The sequence below is a fragment of the Eulemur rufifrons genome, chromosome 14 (genome assembly GCF_041146395.1).
Source record: "Eulemur rufifrons isolate Redbay chromosome 14, OSU_ERuf_1, whole genome shotgun sequence".
Classification (NCBI taxonomy): domain Eukaryota; kingdom Metazoa; phylum Chordata; class Mammalia; order Primates; family Lemuridae; genus Eulemur; species Eulemur rufifrons.
Window position 1 is genome coordinate 34841428 of NC_090996.1, and position 13835 is coordinate 34855262.

The following is a 13835-nucleotide window of genomic DNA, read 5'->3' on the forward strand; positions in this document are numbered from 1 at the left end:
CTCCGAGACCCAGGCGTGAGGCACCGAGGGAGGTGCCGGGCGGGGACGAGGCGGGGGCCCAGATGACGACACGCGCGAAGCGAGCAGACTCCCCGGCGGGTGAAGGCGCGGGATGAACTTGCGTCTGACTGCGCGCCCCGCCCGCGGCTCAGGCCGCGCCGCAGCGCCCCCGCCGCTCGCGCCGCTGCAGCCTCCGCAGGCGCCGCGTCCACGCGTCCCTCCAGGGCAGCACTAGGCTTCCGCGGGCCGCGCTGAGCCCCGGCCCCCGGGCCCCCGCGCCCCGGCCCGCGGCTCCCAGCCCGCCCCCCAGCAGCAGGTAGCGGCGGCCGGGTAGGAGGCGCGGGCAGCCGCAGGCCGCGTCCTGAGCCGGCACCCACAGCGCGCTGCTCCCGCGCCGCGCGCGCTCCTCGCCGCTCCGGAACACGGCGAGCACCGCCACCGGGAAGCGCGTCCACGCGCCGCGTGACTCGCCGCGGGCGCCCACCGCCACCTGCACCGCTGCGGGGAAGGCGAGAGGGGCCGGGTCAGAAGGGGCGGGCCGCGCGCAGAAGCACAGGGCGTGGCGAGGGCACAGAGGACAGCGGGGGCTCGAGGGGCGGGGCCGGCGATAGTGGGGGCACTTGGGCAGCGAGGGTCAAGGTATTCTAAGGGGAGGTTGGCGGAGGAGGGGCAAGGCGGGAGGAGGAAGGGGAGAAGGTCGAGGCGCGAGGCCCAGGGCGGCCTACCATAGTCCTTCCTGCAGAACCTCCTCAGGCTGATGCGGTAGTTGCCACTGGCAGGTCTGCAGTGCGAGTCACAGTCTGGGGGGGAGGGTGGAAGGCTGGCACAGAACCCCACTGCCCCCCACCCGTAGCACCCTCCCCCACGGTCATACCTGACTCAGGGACCCTGTTCCCTGTCCACTCACCCTGGGGCTCCACAGGACTGCTCTCCTCAGTGGGTCCAGGGACAGGGGTCTCTGCGAAGAGGGTGGGAGAATGGCCGGCCATGGAGGAGCAGGGACGTCTGCAGGGCCCCAGGGACAGACAGGCAACAAACAGCAGGGAGCTGGGGTAGCTGAGGCATGGCAGGGTCACTCACTAACACAGGGTGCCACCGGAGAGCGGCTCTGCTGGAAGCCAGGGGCACAGCGGTTGCAGGTGAGGCCAGTGACCCCGTCCTTGCAGGGACACTGGCCTGTGGTCTGGTTGCAGGTTTTGCCAGCAGCACCCACGGGGTGACAGTCGCAGGCTGAGGGCAGAGGTGGGAAGGGCCTGATCAGAACCCCATCTGGGGCTCTGGGAAACCAGGGGGTGAGGGCATGCGGGTGGCTGGAAGCAGGCTCACCCCTGCAAGCGCGACGGTCACTCAGGGCACGGCCAGGGTCTCGATAGAAGCCCTCCCGGCAGTAGTGGCAGTGGCGGCCAGCAGTGTTGTGCCGGCAGTTGAGGCAGACACCCCCACTGCGGCGGCCAGACAGTCGGTACAGCTCCATGTTGAAGCGGCAGCGGCGGGCATGGCCGTTGCAGGAGCAAGCTGCAGGGAGGGACAGGTCAGGGGCAGGCTGGCCGGGTCCGAGATCCCCAGGCAACCTTCCAAGGCCTCACCAAGACAGGCGTGGGATTCCCGGGCGGTGGCCCGCTGCCACGGCCTGTCGCAGTAGAAGGGCTTGCAGCGGCCGCAGTCGGCACCCTCGGTGCCATGCTGGCAGTCGCAGATCAGGTGGCCCTGGGTGTCCAGCAGGCACCGTGAAGCATGCCCATTACACTTGCAGCGACCGCCCACCTGGAGCTCAGTGGCTGAGTAGGAGTATGGGACCGTGGCCTCCGAGTCCCTGGTGTCTGCGAGTGTGGCAGGCCTTGTGAGCACTATGCGGATGTCTGTGGCGGTCACCCAGTCTTGGAGCACCGGGCTGCTGTCCAGATCCAGGCCTGATGGGCTGCCGTCCTGCACACTGAAGGCCAGAAGGCCACCACCGTCGGGCTGGGCCTGGGGTGCAGGAAAGCACAGGGCCTCAGGCCCTGGGCCAGCCGGGCCGTTGGCAGGGGCAGGGGGGCGGCCATAGTCCAGGCCACAGTGGGAGGAGAAGAAGCCGAGGGGGGCCCAGCTGCGGCCATGGTCCTGTGACTTGAGCAGGGCTGCTGACACTGGAGGGGCCGAGCAGAAGCGCAGGCTCACGAAGACCAGCTCGAAAGCCTTGCCCAGGGCCACCGTGAGGGTCACGTTGAGGGGAACCCTGGGCAGCAAGTCTGAGCGCCAACACAGAGGGCTTGCCGTGCCCCCTGCAGAGGTCAGGAGGGCAGCAGGGTGTGCCCGCCGCAGGTCCGAAGCATCACAGGCCCGGGTGGCCGGCCGCCCGCACGTGCTGGATGCCAGCACCTGGCGGCCTAGGGCTGCATTCACCAGGCCTGGCACGCAGCTGCGGGGTGCACCCCCCTCATCATGGCAAGGGTCGGTGGGAACAGGCGGCCCGGGGTTCCGTGCCACCGAGAGAGTGCTGGCGGTCAGCAGCAGCCCCCAGGGCCAGCAGTGCATGGCCAGAGCCACCTTGGGTCAGCCAGCCAGGGGCCCCACGATGCTGCCCTCGCGGCGGCAGAGCCGGTCCCAGGCTCCTCCTGCTCCTGGCAGTGCTGTCCCGGCAGCCCAGGCCCAGAGGTGGGAGCAGCAGCCGCACGCAGGGGCCGAGTGCAGCAGCGGGGATGTTGGCGCGTCCTCCTGCTGGGCCTGGAGCGTTGACAGGCGTCGCCTCACTCCCCGGTGCCTCCGCCCCGAGGAGGCCCCACCCGCCGCCCGCGGCTCACACTCACCCACCGAGGGCCGGGCGGAGCAGGTCTCCCGGCCTCCCGGGAAGGGCTGTGGGCGGGCGGGGCCAGGGGTCCCCGGGCCGCCGCCTCCTCCCGGCTGCAGCGAGGGCAGACGAGCTGTGCCAGGAGCGGGTGGGGGGCGCAGCAGGCGCAAGCCTGGGCCCAGCCGGGGGCGGGGCTGCTCCGGCGGGGAAGAAGGGAAGGGAGGGGAGGGGGCCTCGCCAGCAGAGCTGGAATCAGAAGCAGATTCAGACTCAGGCTGGGCCAGCGGGGAGGGGGCTGGGAGGCCCGGGAGCCGGGGGAGGGGCCAGGGAGCCAGGAATGCGCTGGCGCTGGCAGGAGGGGTCTAGAGGGGGCAGCTCAGCCCCACAGCCCGTGGGGGACCACCCAGCAGGGTCCCCGGCCCAGAGCCAGGCCTTGACTGCTCCTGGGGCTGTGCCACGCGCTGGGTGGGGTTCTGGGCCCATCAGGTGGGCTCGCCTGGGTCTGAAGCCAGAGGTCCCTTGCCCCCTGGGTAAGGGAGCCAGGTGAGGGGTTAGGGAGGTATCCCCAAAGCAACAGTCTGCTCTAGTAGAAAGAACCCAGGATTGGGGGCAGGTCTGATTTTGAATCCAAATTGCTCCAATTTCTGGCTGTGTGACTTGGGTTCCGCAGTTTCCTCATCGGCCAGATGCCTGTGTTTCCTCGTGCTTTGCGGAGGTTGGGAGGATGGGGCGAGCTGGCATAGGTGTCAGCCCTGAGGCAGGAGCTGCCTGTGGTCTTCCCTGCCTCCTGTCGGGGAAGGCCTGAGCTCGGCTGAGGGGTGCGCGGCAGTATGGTCCACCAGGAGGCCGGTGGCATTCAGGGGCATGGTTAGCTGTTGAGGACCCCTGGAGGGACAAGGAGTGGTGTTTCATCCCTGGGGAGGGGCTGCTTACAAATGGCTCAGTGTCAGAATCCCTGAGCCTGCTGGCCCACATCCTAGCAGGTCTGGGCAGGGAAACAGAGGCAGAAGCTTAGCTGGGTGGCCTGAGCACTAGCTGGGGAGGGGGCAGCTGCTGCTGGGACCGACCCCAGCAAAGAATGGCCAGGGATCGCTCTGGACAGAGAAATCCCCTTCCCTATACCTTTAGGTCCTCTACAGAGGGGACTAAGCACCCCAGGGAGGACCGAGGTTAGCTCCAGGCAGAGGGGCAGCCCTGAGGCCTGAATGTCCACACACGACCCCAGGCCAGGCCCTGCAGCACGTGGAGGGGACCACATGGGTGTGTCTGTGTAGGCAGAGCTGCTACCCTGGACAGGGCCAGAGATGTAAGGACCAGAAGGCAGAGCATGGACGAGAAGCAGAGACACCGTGCTGCTTGGGAGGGGAGGAGCAGGAGGACACTGGGGCCTCGCAGGGGAAGCCAGAGCAAAGAAGCGGGCAGGAGGGCCTGACCTTGGAGGAGGAAGAACAGGAAGACAGGGTGATGGGGCACCTGGCTTGGCTCCTGGAGCAACTGCCACCCACTGGTGGGCCTTTTCCCAGGCCTGACAGTCACAGATGCAGGATGGAGGTGGCAGGACTGAGCAGAGGCAGAGGGGCTGCTGGCCTCTCCCTTCCCCTCCCAGCCCCCGGTGCTGCAGGGCACAGACTCTTAGCTTCCCCACAGAGCATGTGTCCTTCACAACGGGACTGAGGGACTTCGCAGGTCCTTATGCTGTGCTCTGGAGTGGGTCAAGTTCAGACTTAGCACCTTCCCAACCACCTTCTTCAAGGTCCTTCTGGCTCCAGAGAAATGCCCAGTCCTGACACGGGGGTCCCACCGAGCCGCAGACAAGCCTCCAGGGAAGCCCCGGGCGTCTCTGGACTTCAGGACCCCGCTGGACTCGCCAGGCTGCGGAGGGAGGACGCGGCAGGGTGCAGCTCTCCCACCCGTCAGTGGGGCTGGCTTTGTCTCCAGCCCAGCCTCCCTGTGAGCTGGGGCTGGGGTCTGCAGGAAGCCTGGTGGCCTCTGGTGGGGGTGGAAGTAGGTGCCGCCCAGGCTCAGCCCCGCTGTGAATGCTCATCTGGGTCAGCAGGCGGGAGGCGGGCCCCTGAGGGCCATTGTGTCACCAGCTCCCCAGGGAGGAGGCTGCGGGCTGCAAGGCCCCTGCCGGGTAGTCCTCTGCGCACGTTCTCCTCTGCCTCCCCTCACAGATGGTGTAACGGAGTTAGGGAGGGCCTTCCCCACACCCCCCAGAGGAGGCTCATCGCTCCCTGTGGACCCGGCCACCTGTCCCAGCCCCAGACTGGGGCCTCTCACACGTCTCACCTCTCCACTGGCCCTGCCCACTCCTGGCACCTTCGGCAACAAAGCTCCACCTCCCCTCCCCCCACCTGCACCTCAGGCTGCTGCGCCTCCCCTCCCCCCAAGTGGCAGCTCCCGTTTTCTGGCAAAAGACGGAGGGACCTGACCGTCCCCAGCCGCAGGGAGCAGAGGGTCTTTCCCTTAAGAGGCCGACTGATCAAATAATTCCTGGCCCAGCCCAGGACCTGTGTCCCCTCCCGAAGCTTACAAGCCACTACTTGTTCATGAATTGCACACTTATTGAGCACCTATTATGCCTCGAGGGCCTTCCAACCCAGTGCGGAAGGCAGACAGCTTCGGGAGGGGCACAGCACGCTGCGCCCGCCCGGCCGGAGAGCGGTCACGCCCAGCCGCGTCCCGCCCGCCCCGCGCTCAGCCACGCCGGCCCTGCGGTCGCGACCAGCTCTGCGCGCCAAGCGAAGCGCGGAAAAGCGACGTTGAGCGGAGGGGGCAACGCAGAGAGGCAGGGGAGGGAAATGGCCTGTAGCCGCCTCCGCCCAAAGGGTTCGGAAAGAAACGGTTTGCGGAGGGGGTGTGGGAGGTGGCTTCCGCGACCCGCGCTCGGCACGTCGCCCGCCAGGCTCGCTGTGACCGCGAAGGGAGGGGGCCTCGCGCGCTGGCTCAGGGCGTCCCCGGCTCCCCTCGCCCCCCGCGCCCGGCCCTGCGCCGGCGCCGCCGCCGAGCACGCCAGCACAGAAAGGCGGTGGTCAGGAGCCCGAGGCCCGCGCCGAGCGCGGCCAGCGACGCGCCCTGGGCCAGGTCCAGGCGGGGTCCGCGCCGCGAGAAAGTGAGGGCTGTGGCGGCGGCACCGGCCAGCACGGCCACGGCACCGAAAAGCAGAACACAGCGCAGCCACGAGCCCCGCCCCCCCCAGCCCCGCGCCACCGGTGGCCAAGAGCAGTGCGCGCAGAGCCCCGGGGGACTCCGGGTGCGCGAGGCCAGGCGGAGTGGGGGCTGCGGGCGGAGGCTGTGGCGCGCTCATGCAGTGGCCGCGCTCGGGGGGGGGGGGGGGGCTGTGGGCGCCGCGCAGTCCCCGCTCACGTCCAGACCCGCCACGTCAGAGCCGATTGGCCTGGGACACGCTGACGCCATCGGGGTCGCCCCGGGAGTCAGACGCCTCCTCCCCGCTTTGGTGAGGAATCAGGGTGGGCAGGCGTTGATCCGGAAGGCAGTCTGCCTTTCTTGCCCTGGAACCCTTGAGTTGGGACCCACTTAGGCACCAACCCCCCCCACTCCCTCACCCCCCGCCCCGCCAAAGCCATCCAGGGCGTCTTCCTGCCCAAGAAAGCCCTGGCGCGCCCCCAGTGATCTGCAGGACACCCCCATGCCTTGGACTGGCCCTGGGATAGTGGATAGTTGAGCCAATGACCACTGAGCTCCCACCTGGGCCTCGCCAGGGGTAGAGACGGATAGTGCCCCTGTCCTCCTTGCGCAAATGCCCTGTGGGGATGGTGGACAATAAACCAAGCGAGGCAGCCAGTGAAGTCATTCTGGGCAGAGACTACCAGCGCTGGGGTGTACAGTAGCAGGGTGTGGTGGCATTCGGGGATTTAAAGGGTCCCCCACATCAGAGTACTGGGGTGTAAGCTCTGGAGGCAGCAATGGGGTGGCCACAGATGGCTGACCTCACTCCCCTGGGACTGGGTGTCAGCCTAGCAGGGCAGGGCAGCCCACAGGGTCTCCGCACTGGGCTCACTGTGCCTGGGGTTCCTGTTCTGTCCTGAGAGGGGCCCCTCAGTGCAAGGAGGACCACAGCCTTCTGCTTCCTACTTTGGTCTCTGCCATCTGGTCCTCAGATGCCCTCAGCCCCAACTCTGTGTCCGAGCATGCCTCTGGCCTGCTGGCTGTCAGGTCCTCACAAGCAGGACCCACTGCGGGCACCGAGAAGCCGCCTGGGAGCTGCTTCACCATCATCGATAACCAGCGCTTCAGCTGGCTCTTGGAAGCCCTAGTTTCCCAGGTGTTACCACCTCTTGTCCTGCTGTCCGCAGGGGCCTGAGCACCTTGGGGAAGAGGCTGGTATTTTTCCTGGTCACAGGTCCCCGTCCACAGCCCAGTGTGGCAAAGCTCTGGAACTGACCACACAAAGGGCCAGGCCCAGCTCCAAGGATCACCTGGGACACTGCAGGCCCTCAGTAAAGGTTCATTTACCGAGTGCTCTGAGCACTGGCCTCGGCTAATGCCGCAGCCTCCACGGCCGAGGGCATTAGATGTATCATTTCATTAATCTTCACACCAGCCCTGCAGGGTAATAACTGGTCCCCTGGCATGACAGCAGGGACAAGCCTGGGGACTGAGGCTAAGGCTCCTCAAGGATCTTGCTGCAAATCCCACAGCAGGAAACAAGTCATGATGCAAACCCCAGTCTGTGGCTGCCCCGATCCCTGCTGCCTTCCTGGGGAAGCGATGCTTCCTTCCGCAGGGGCTGGGGGGAGCCCGGGAGGTGACGGTGGACTGGGTGGAGGTGTAAAGGGCCTTGTCCCTGAGAGAGGCGGACCTCTTATCTGCCACAGCACCAGTGCCAGGAGGTGTTGGACCCGGGCACCAGGAGACAGTGGGAAGCAGAGCCAGGTGGCTGTGGGCAGAGACTGGCCCGCTCTCCGACACAGGCTTACGGCTTTTGTGTCTCTGATGAGCTGAGTACAGCTCTAGGCGTGGGGGCGGGGGTTTTAGGCGTGCTGGGGCAAATGCCCCTACTTTGTACAGAAGGGATATTCAGATGCTTGACAAATACACTTGACATACTCTTTTTTATCCCGCAGAATAAGTATCAAGCAACGATATACTTGATAAATAAAACCATAAAGAAACAAAAACCAAGAACAACCTACCCTCCCAAGTCCCACCTTGGTATGATTTAAATATATGCGCTTTCCAAAGTAGCTTTAATATCACACAAGCGACCCTTAGGTTTACAGCGAGAGGAAGCAGAGGCAGTGAAGAAAGGCTCCCTCTAGCCTCTGGCCTCCAGCTCTGCCTCGCGGCTTTAGCTGCCGGACAAGAGCCCGGCAGCCCTGCTGCAGCTCAGAAACCCAGGTTTCCTAGGGGTACACGCGTCTCTGGTCCCCATGCCCACAGCAACAGGGAGAATCCCCTCAATCCCCTCACTTAGCTCCGACCAGGGAGGAGGGGACTCTCCCTGATGGGGTCCTGAGGCCCGGGCGTGGGGGGAGGGCTATCGGCAGGGTCATCGTGCAGGATGGTGAGGAAGCGCTCGCCTCCCTCGCAGAGCAGGCTGTGCACAGCCCGGCACAGGGCCAGCAAGGGCGGCTCCTGGGAGCTCACCAGGGGGAGGAGTTCAGCCATTAGAACCTGGGGGCAGTGCAGAGCCAGGTCTCAGGGGGGCCGAGTCCTGGGTGGCTGGCCTAGGTGGTGGGGTGATCGCAGGACAGGCTTTAAGGCCCCGCATGCCTTCTGAGGCTTCAGGCTGTCCTGCTGCCCTGGCCCATGCAGACTCAGGGGCCCATCCTCCATCCCCTAGGTCCTGGGGGTGCAGCACAGTCAAGCCTGACCCCCGGCCGTCCTGTTGAGGAGCCCTCACGAGGCTCCAGACCCGGAGTCCTCCCCATGGCCAATGGCTCCCCCAGGCACCCAGCTGCACACTCCCCACCTCCTGTTCCAGAAGTACCTTTTCCAGGTGCACCTGCTGGTCCAGCATGGCCACCCGCAGCCTGAGGGTCGCCAGGGTCTGCAACTCCTGGGTGCTGGAGTAGAGAAGCAGCTGCGGGCTCCAGAAGGGGTCTGCTCCACCTCCACAGGGCGGGCGGGCCCTGGACGGCCTCCCCACAGAACACGGTCCCAGGGGCTGCTCTGCCAGTGATTCGTGGACAGGAGGATGTGGCCACATGAGGGCGGCCGTGCCCAGTTGTCCAGGTACCTCCTCCTCACCCCTGCCCCCCTTCAGGGGTGCAGTCAGGCTTCCAGAACAGCCCAGCACAAGATGGGGTGAGGTGGGCCTGGGCTCACTGTGGCAGGGGGGTCCTTTGTGCAGTCCCCTCTGCCTCCTGGATTCCCTTACTGTGCTTACACATGACTGTTTTGAGACTGACTTTGCTTTTGACAAATTAAATATCTTTACTCTTAAAACTGCAAGCTATTAAAAAATACAAGGGAGAAAAGAAGCGCTATTGCCCACGAATAACCACCTCTTGCAATACCTGGAGAGTCAGCTCCCAGAGTCTTTCTGATTCTCATGCGCTGCTTTTTCAGCGCTGCATAAACAAGGCAACTGCTCAGAGTGATGAGGGTCTGCTTATGGTGAGCAGTGGGGCGGGGGTGCATCCCGAGGCGGTAAGGAAGGTGGGCTGGTCCCACAGGACAGCGGGCAAGAGCCCAGCACTGCAGGGCGGCGTGGGAAGGGCCTGCTCACCCTTCCTGGAGGCATGGGCAAGGCTGGCCAAAGTACCTGGCCCTGGTCCAGGCCTTGGCACAGGTGGCAGGGCAGGGGCAGGGCCTTACCTGCAAGCAGCTCCTGCAGCCTGTGGAGACACTGCCTGGCGACAGCCTGCAGCCCCTCCAGGGTGAGCAGGCAGCGGTACTCCTGCGTCCAGTCAGTGGGGGCTATGCGAGAGTTGGGGTGGGGGGGGCAGGCTGGGGCCGTGCCAGTCTAGAAACCCTCCCCGCACCCTCCCGAGGCCCGCATCGGCCCACTGACCCGCAGACAGCTCCTCCCTCATGCGCTGTCTCAGCAGCGAGCAGGCCTCCTGCAGGCGCCCCACCTCTGCCTCCACCTCCACAGCGCTGAGCACGGGGCCCGGCCGGCCCGACTGCACATGGGTCAGGAAAACTCCCTGTGACCAGGCCCCTCCCCTCCCAAGGACTGGTCTGGCAGTGGCCCTGGCCATCCCATACCAGCCCTTCCTGGGGCCACTCTTCAACCTGCCAGGTTTAGAGCCAGAAGGCCCCTGGGCTCCTGCACACCCTGCAAGGATACGGCTGTCTGCATCTTCTGGAGGAACCGGGTTTTGGCGGCAGCGGCGGCATCTGTGGAATCCCTGGGCTGTGCAGAGCTGAGCTGGGCCCACAAGCTGGGGTGCATACACGGCACCCCGGGGAACCAGAGGGACGTGGTTATTCTAGCTGGCTGGGCCCTGGGAGGTAGGCAAGGGCCAGGGTAGCGGCCCCAGGCTGGGGGTCTTGCCTCTGCTGAGTGACAGGAGGGGCCTTCAGAGGCCTCGGGGAGCCAAGGGGACACTGCCCAGGATAGGGGACAGAGCTAAGAGAGAATTCATGGGAACTGGCAGTGACTGGTAACTGTGACACCGCTAAGGGCGCTGGGTGCTTCTCTCTACCAGGTAGTGCAATCCTTGAAAGGCAGCATCTAGTTTAACCCTTACACCTCTGTGAAGCTGCTACTATTGTCACCTCCAGTGGGAAGACAAATTGGGACTTGGAGACACCAAGTACCCTGTTCAAGTCTTGCAGCTTGCTGAGCGGTTGAGCTGGGGGCTTCACAGCCTGCTGAATCTAAGGTGACTGCAATGTCCCAGCTGGGCAGACTCTTTTACTGTTGACAGTGACCCCACCCAGCAAAGAAAGCAGGCAGAGCTGCCTGTTTCTCCTACACATTCCCAAGCTGGTGATGCCTCTCTGCTCTCCTCTCTGCCCCCACCATGCCGAAAGACCCAGCCTCACCGGGAGTTCTGGGAAGCCGCCTTCCTGAAGGCTGCAGGCAGCTGCAGCAGGCTCCTGTCAGAGAAGCCAATGTTCAGAGTAGCCTCGCCTCACTCTGGGGGCCCGTAGTCTGTTCCCTGCTCAGAGCCCAATGGGGGAGGAGGCTTCTTGGACCTTCTGCCCCGCCACCCATTCTCAGACAACCCTCCTTGGACAGGACTTCCAGAGTGCCAAGGGAGCCAGCTCTGCCACTCCAGAGCCCATCCGGAGTGCCTGGGCTGGGTGGATAAGGGGACATCCATGGAGAAGAGGGCAGGACAGGCTCCAGCGTGTTAAACTGGGCACCATCACACCAGCTGCTACATTTTGCTAGCTTCAGAGAATGAGCCTCAGCGGCTAGCACCCCTGGGCTCCTGTGGCCCATACCCTGGCTCAATGCCCTGCCCTCCCTACCACCCCAAATCCCAGATGCCTGTTGCTGGCCAGGCTCTGAGCAGGTAGAGACAGCAGTTTCTCCAATGAGGGTCTGGGAAACCTACCCCTTCTCCTTGAGTGTGAAGGCTTCTGGGTCCTGAGGAGCAGCTGATGTGGCCACGTGCTGGTCCCTGAGGCCTGGCCCAGGCCTAGTGGCTCGGGCTCCTACCCCCACACGGGCCCTATTCCCCGCTGAGGGGAGTCTGTGCTCGGGGTGGCCCTTGGCAGGCACTGTGGTCTGGCAGACGCCCCTGGTGGGTTTTGCGTCTGATGCACGGCTGGCAGCCTGGCCTGGGGCCCGGGCTGGGATAGAGGCTGTCATGCTAGGGGAGGTGGCGAAGGACCCAGATTTCAGGCTGGGGGCCTTGTCTCTTTCTCCAGCTTTAGAAATGACTTTTCGCACCTGTACAGCCTTCTCCAGGGCCTGGGTCAGAAGTTCCAGCTCCTTGAGGTCTTGAGGGCTGGGTGTGCATGCTGTGAAGGCAAGAATCATGCAGGGGTCTTTCCCCACCGCCTACCAGGAAGGGTCTCTCACAACTGCATGCCGGAAGTCAGGTCGGGGCAGCACCTGGAGAAGGTGGGTGGCAGAGGTTTACCTGGAGAGGGAGCCTCTTCTTTAGTTTCTGGCCCTAGAGGTGGCTCTGGAGCCAAGGTCCTGGCTGGTTCCCTGCAAAGACACCGACAACCGTGGCACGGCCAGAAGGCAGGGCCCAGGCAGACCCCAGGGGGCTACTTGGCCCCCAGAGCAGTCCCCCAGCCTCAGAGGCTGTAGGGTAAGAGGGGCGGCACTGACAACCCGAAACTCGGAAGTGGGAGACTGCGCCCTGTCTCCCAGCCCCAGGGCTCTGTGCAGGATTCTGAGGTCCGCAGGAAGCCCGCCAGGGGGTCCCGGGGTCCGCATACCAGGCCCGCAGCAGCCGACGACAGACGCGCAGGCTCTGCTCCAGCTGCAGCTGTCGCTCAGCGCAGGCGTCCAGGGCACCCCGCAGCTCGGCCACCAGCCTGGGGGGACACACCGGCAGCTCAATACCTCGGCCGGCCTCGGGCCCCGCGCCAGCCGTCCCTGCCCCCTCCTGCTGCGCGGGCCTCACCGGCGCGAGCAGCCGACGGGCAGCATGTAGACAGCGGCGGCTCCTTGCAATTGCCGCCACCGGAAGATCCCGCCCCTTCCGGGGAAGGAGACCGCCCCTTCCGGCCGTGCTACCCAATCCCGAGCCCAGAGCTCAGGGCCCGTCCCCCGACCCGCACTCTCCCATTGCGGCCCCGCCTCAAACCCAGCTCCCGCAGGCCGGGCCCCGCCCCCGTAGGCCGGGCGCGGACTCCCGCTCCAAGGTGGGTGGGCCCCGAGGCAGGTAGGGGAGTTCCGGTGACTTCAGGCTTCTGGTTTGGAAAACCGGGTGGATGGTGGCGCCATTCCCGCGCCCCTCTTGCAGGGCTCCTGTGGGGGTTTACTGGTTGGCTTCATGTCTGTCCCTACTGAAGGTGCTCTAAAGCAGGAACGGCCGTCTTGCTGACCCCGGGCCACCCAGCACGGGCTCAGGCGCACGGAGGAGTAAATAGTCAGTGGAGGCGGCGAGGATGACGCCTGTGATAGGAGCCGGGACAAGGGACAAGGAAGTGCTCACTTTTGGACACCCAGGGAGGCAGGCACCTGGACACATGGAGCAATGGGCCTGGGCCAGCCGCCCCAAGGCCGGGCAGGGTTCATGGGTGGGGATAGGTGCGCCACGGATGATGGAGCCCAGAGAATGCCAGAAGTGGACAGCGGAGCACAGTCACAGAAGCAATGGGAGGCCCAAGAGGGAGGGGCCATGGACCAAGCGCTGCTGCCAAGGCCCAGGCAGCCTCTGCATGTGGGTGACTGAGGCCTTCAGTGCCGCAGGGAACAGCTGAGGGAGGAAGAGACAGTGGCTGGGCACAAGTGAGGAGGGCAGCAGGGCCCACTGCAATGGGAAGTAACAGGAATAAACAATGAACTCAAACCCTGAAGGGGCCAAGAAATCTCAGGTGGCAGCTGGAGGGAGGACAGACCTGGGGGAGTGGTTTAAAGATGGGAGAGGCGAGTCCATTTCAGTCATTAACAGGAGGTGCCACAGCACAGGGGGTGGAGGACGCACAGGAGGGGAGTTGAGGGTGCAGGGCATAGAAGAGGAAGGGGGCTAGGACCCACAGCACTGGGCCCGCCCTGAGGGCAGGCGCCTTCCTCAGCGGTGGGGGAGGCTCACTGCAGAGATTTCTCTGTGGAGCAGGAGGGGAGGGGAAAAGGCCTCAACTAGCACTTAGGAGATACAAGGAGCCCCCACACCACAGTCAGGAGGCGCTGGGGTGACCTTCAGTGTTTGGGCAGAGGCGAGGAGACCAGCCAGGTGGTTCCGGGCCCCTTGGGAGTGGTTTCCTCCTACAGCAGTGGGCTGGGAGAGGGCAGAGACCTGAATCCACTGAGTTGGGATTTTGACACAGGAGACCACGGACAAGCGGCCGAGGCAGTTAAGGGATGCACATCACTCATTTGGCACTATCTCCATCACATTTAATCCTCACAACACCCCTGTGAGGTAGGTATCATTGCCCCATCTTACAGATGAAGATGAGGAAACTAAGGCTCACACATGTCCAGGGGCAGTCGACAGGACAGGTCTGCAATTCCTATGCCTGG

General features: G+C 64.9%; 2 protein-coding genes across 2 annotated transcripts; both read right to left on the minus strand.

Annotated features, from left to right (window-relative positions):
* Positions 1-134: 134 nt before the first annotated feature.
* Positions 135-2904, minus strand: NTN3 (netrin 3). Its single transcript, XM_069486642.1, has 6 exons — positions 1587-2904; positions 1327-1515; positions 1081-1230; positions 908-958; positions 726-800; positions 135-498 (listed from the first exon to the last, which is right to left on the minus strand). Exons 1-6 carry the CDS (start codon positions 2512-2514, stop codon positions 149-151), a joined length of 1743 nt encoding a protein of 580 aa, XP_069342743.1. The 5' UTR covers positions 2515-2904; the 3' UTR covers positions 135-148.
* A 5296-nt stretch (positions 2905-8200) lies between these two features.
* On the minus strand, positions 8201-12296 carry TEDC2 (tubulin epsilon and delta complex 2). Its single transcript, XM_069485709.1, has 10 exons — positions 12271-12296; positions 12083-12181; positions 11776-11846; positions 11245-11653; positions 10727-10780; positions 10026-10119; positions 9747-9858; positions 9551-9652; positions 8721-8911; positions 8201-8404 (listed from the first exon to the last, which is right to left on the minus strand). The coding sequence occupies exons 1-10, from the start codon at positions 12294-12296 to the stop codon at positions 8201-8203; spliced, it is 1362 nt and encodes a 453-aa protein (XP_069341810.1).
* Between the last annotated feature and the right edge of the window lie 1539 nt (positions 12297-13835).

Bases quoted from the DNA above. Each gene is read 5' to 3' on its own strand.
- NTN3 (XM_069486642.1), bottom strand. From the start codon at position 2,514: ATGCACTGCTGGCCCTGGGGGCTGCTGCTGACCGCCAGCACTCTCTCG. The intron at 1,516-1,586 runs GTGAGGCCTTGG...CCCTCCCTGCAG, and splicing joins GGAATCCCACGCCTGTCTTG to CTTGCTCCTGCAACGGCCAT. The intron at 499-725 runs GTAGGCCGCCCT...CCTTCCCCGCAG, and splicing joins GTTCTGCAGGAAGGACTATG to CGGTGCAGGTGGCGGTGGGC.
- TEDC2 (XM_069485709.1), bottom strand. From the start codon at position 12,296: ATGCTGCCCGTCGGCTGCTCGCGCCG. The intron at 9,859-10,025 runs GTATCCTTGCAG...ACCCATGTGCAG, and splicing joins TCCAGAAGATGCAGACAGCC to TCGGGCCGGCCGGGCCCCGT. The intron at 9,653-9,746 runs GTCAGTGGGCCG...ACTCTCGCATAG, and splicing joins GAGGGAGGAGCTGTCTGCGG to CCCCCACTGACTGGACGCAG.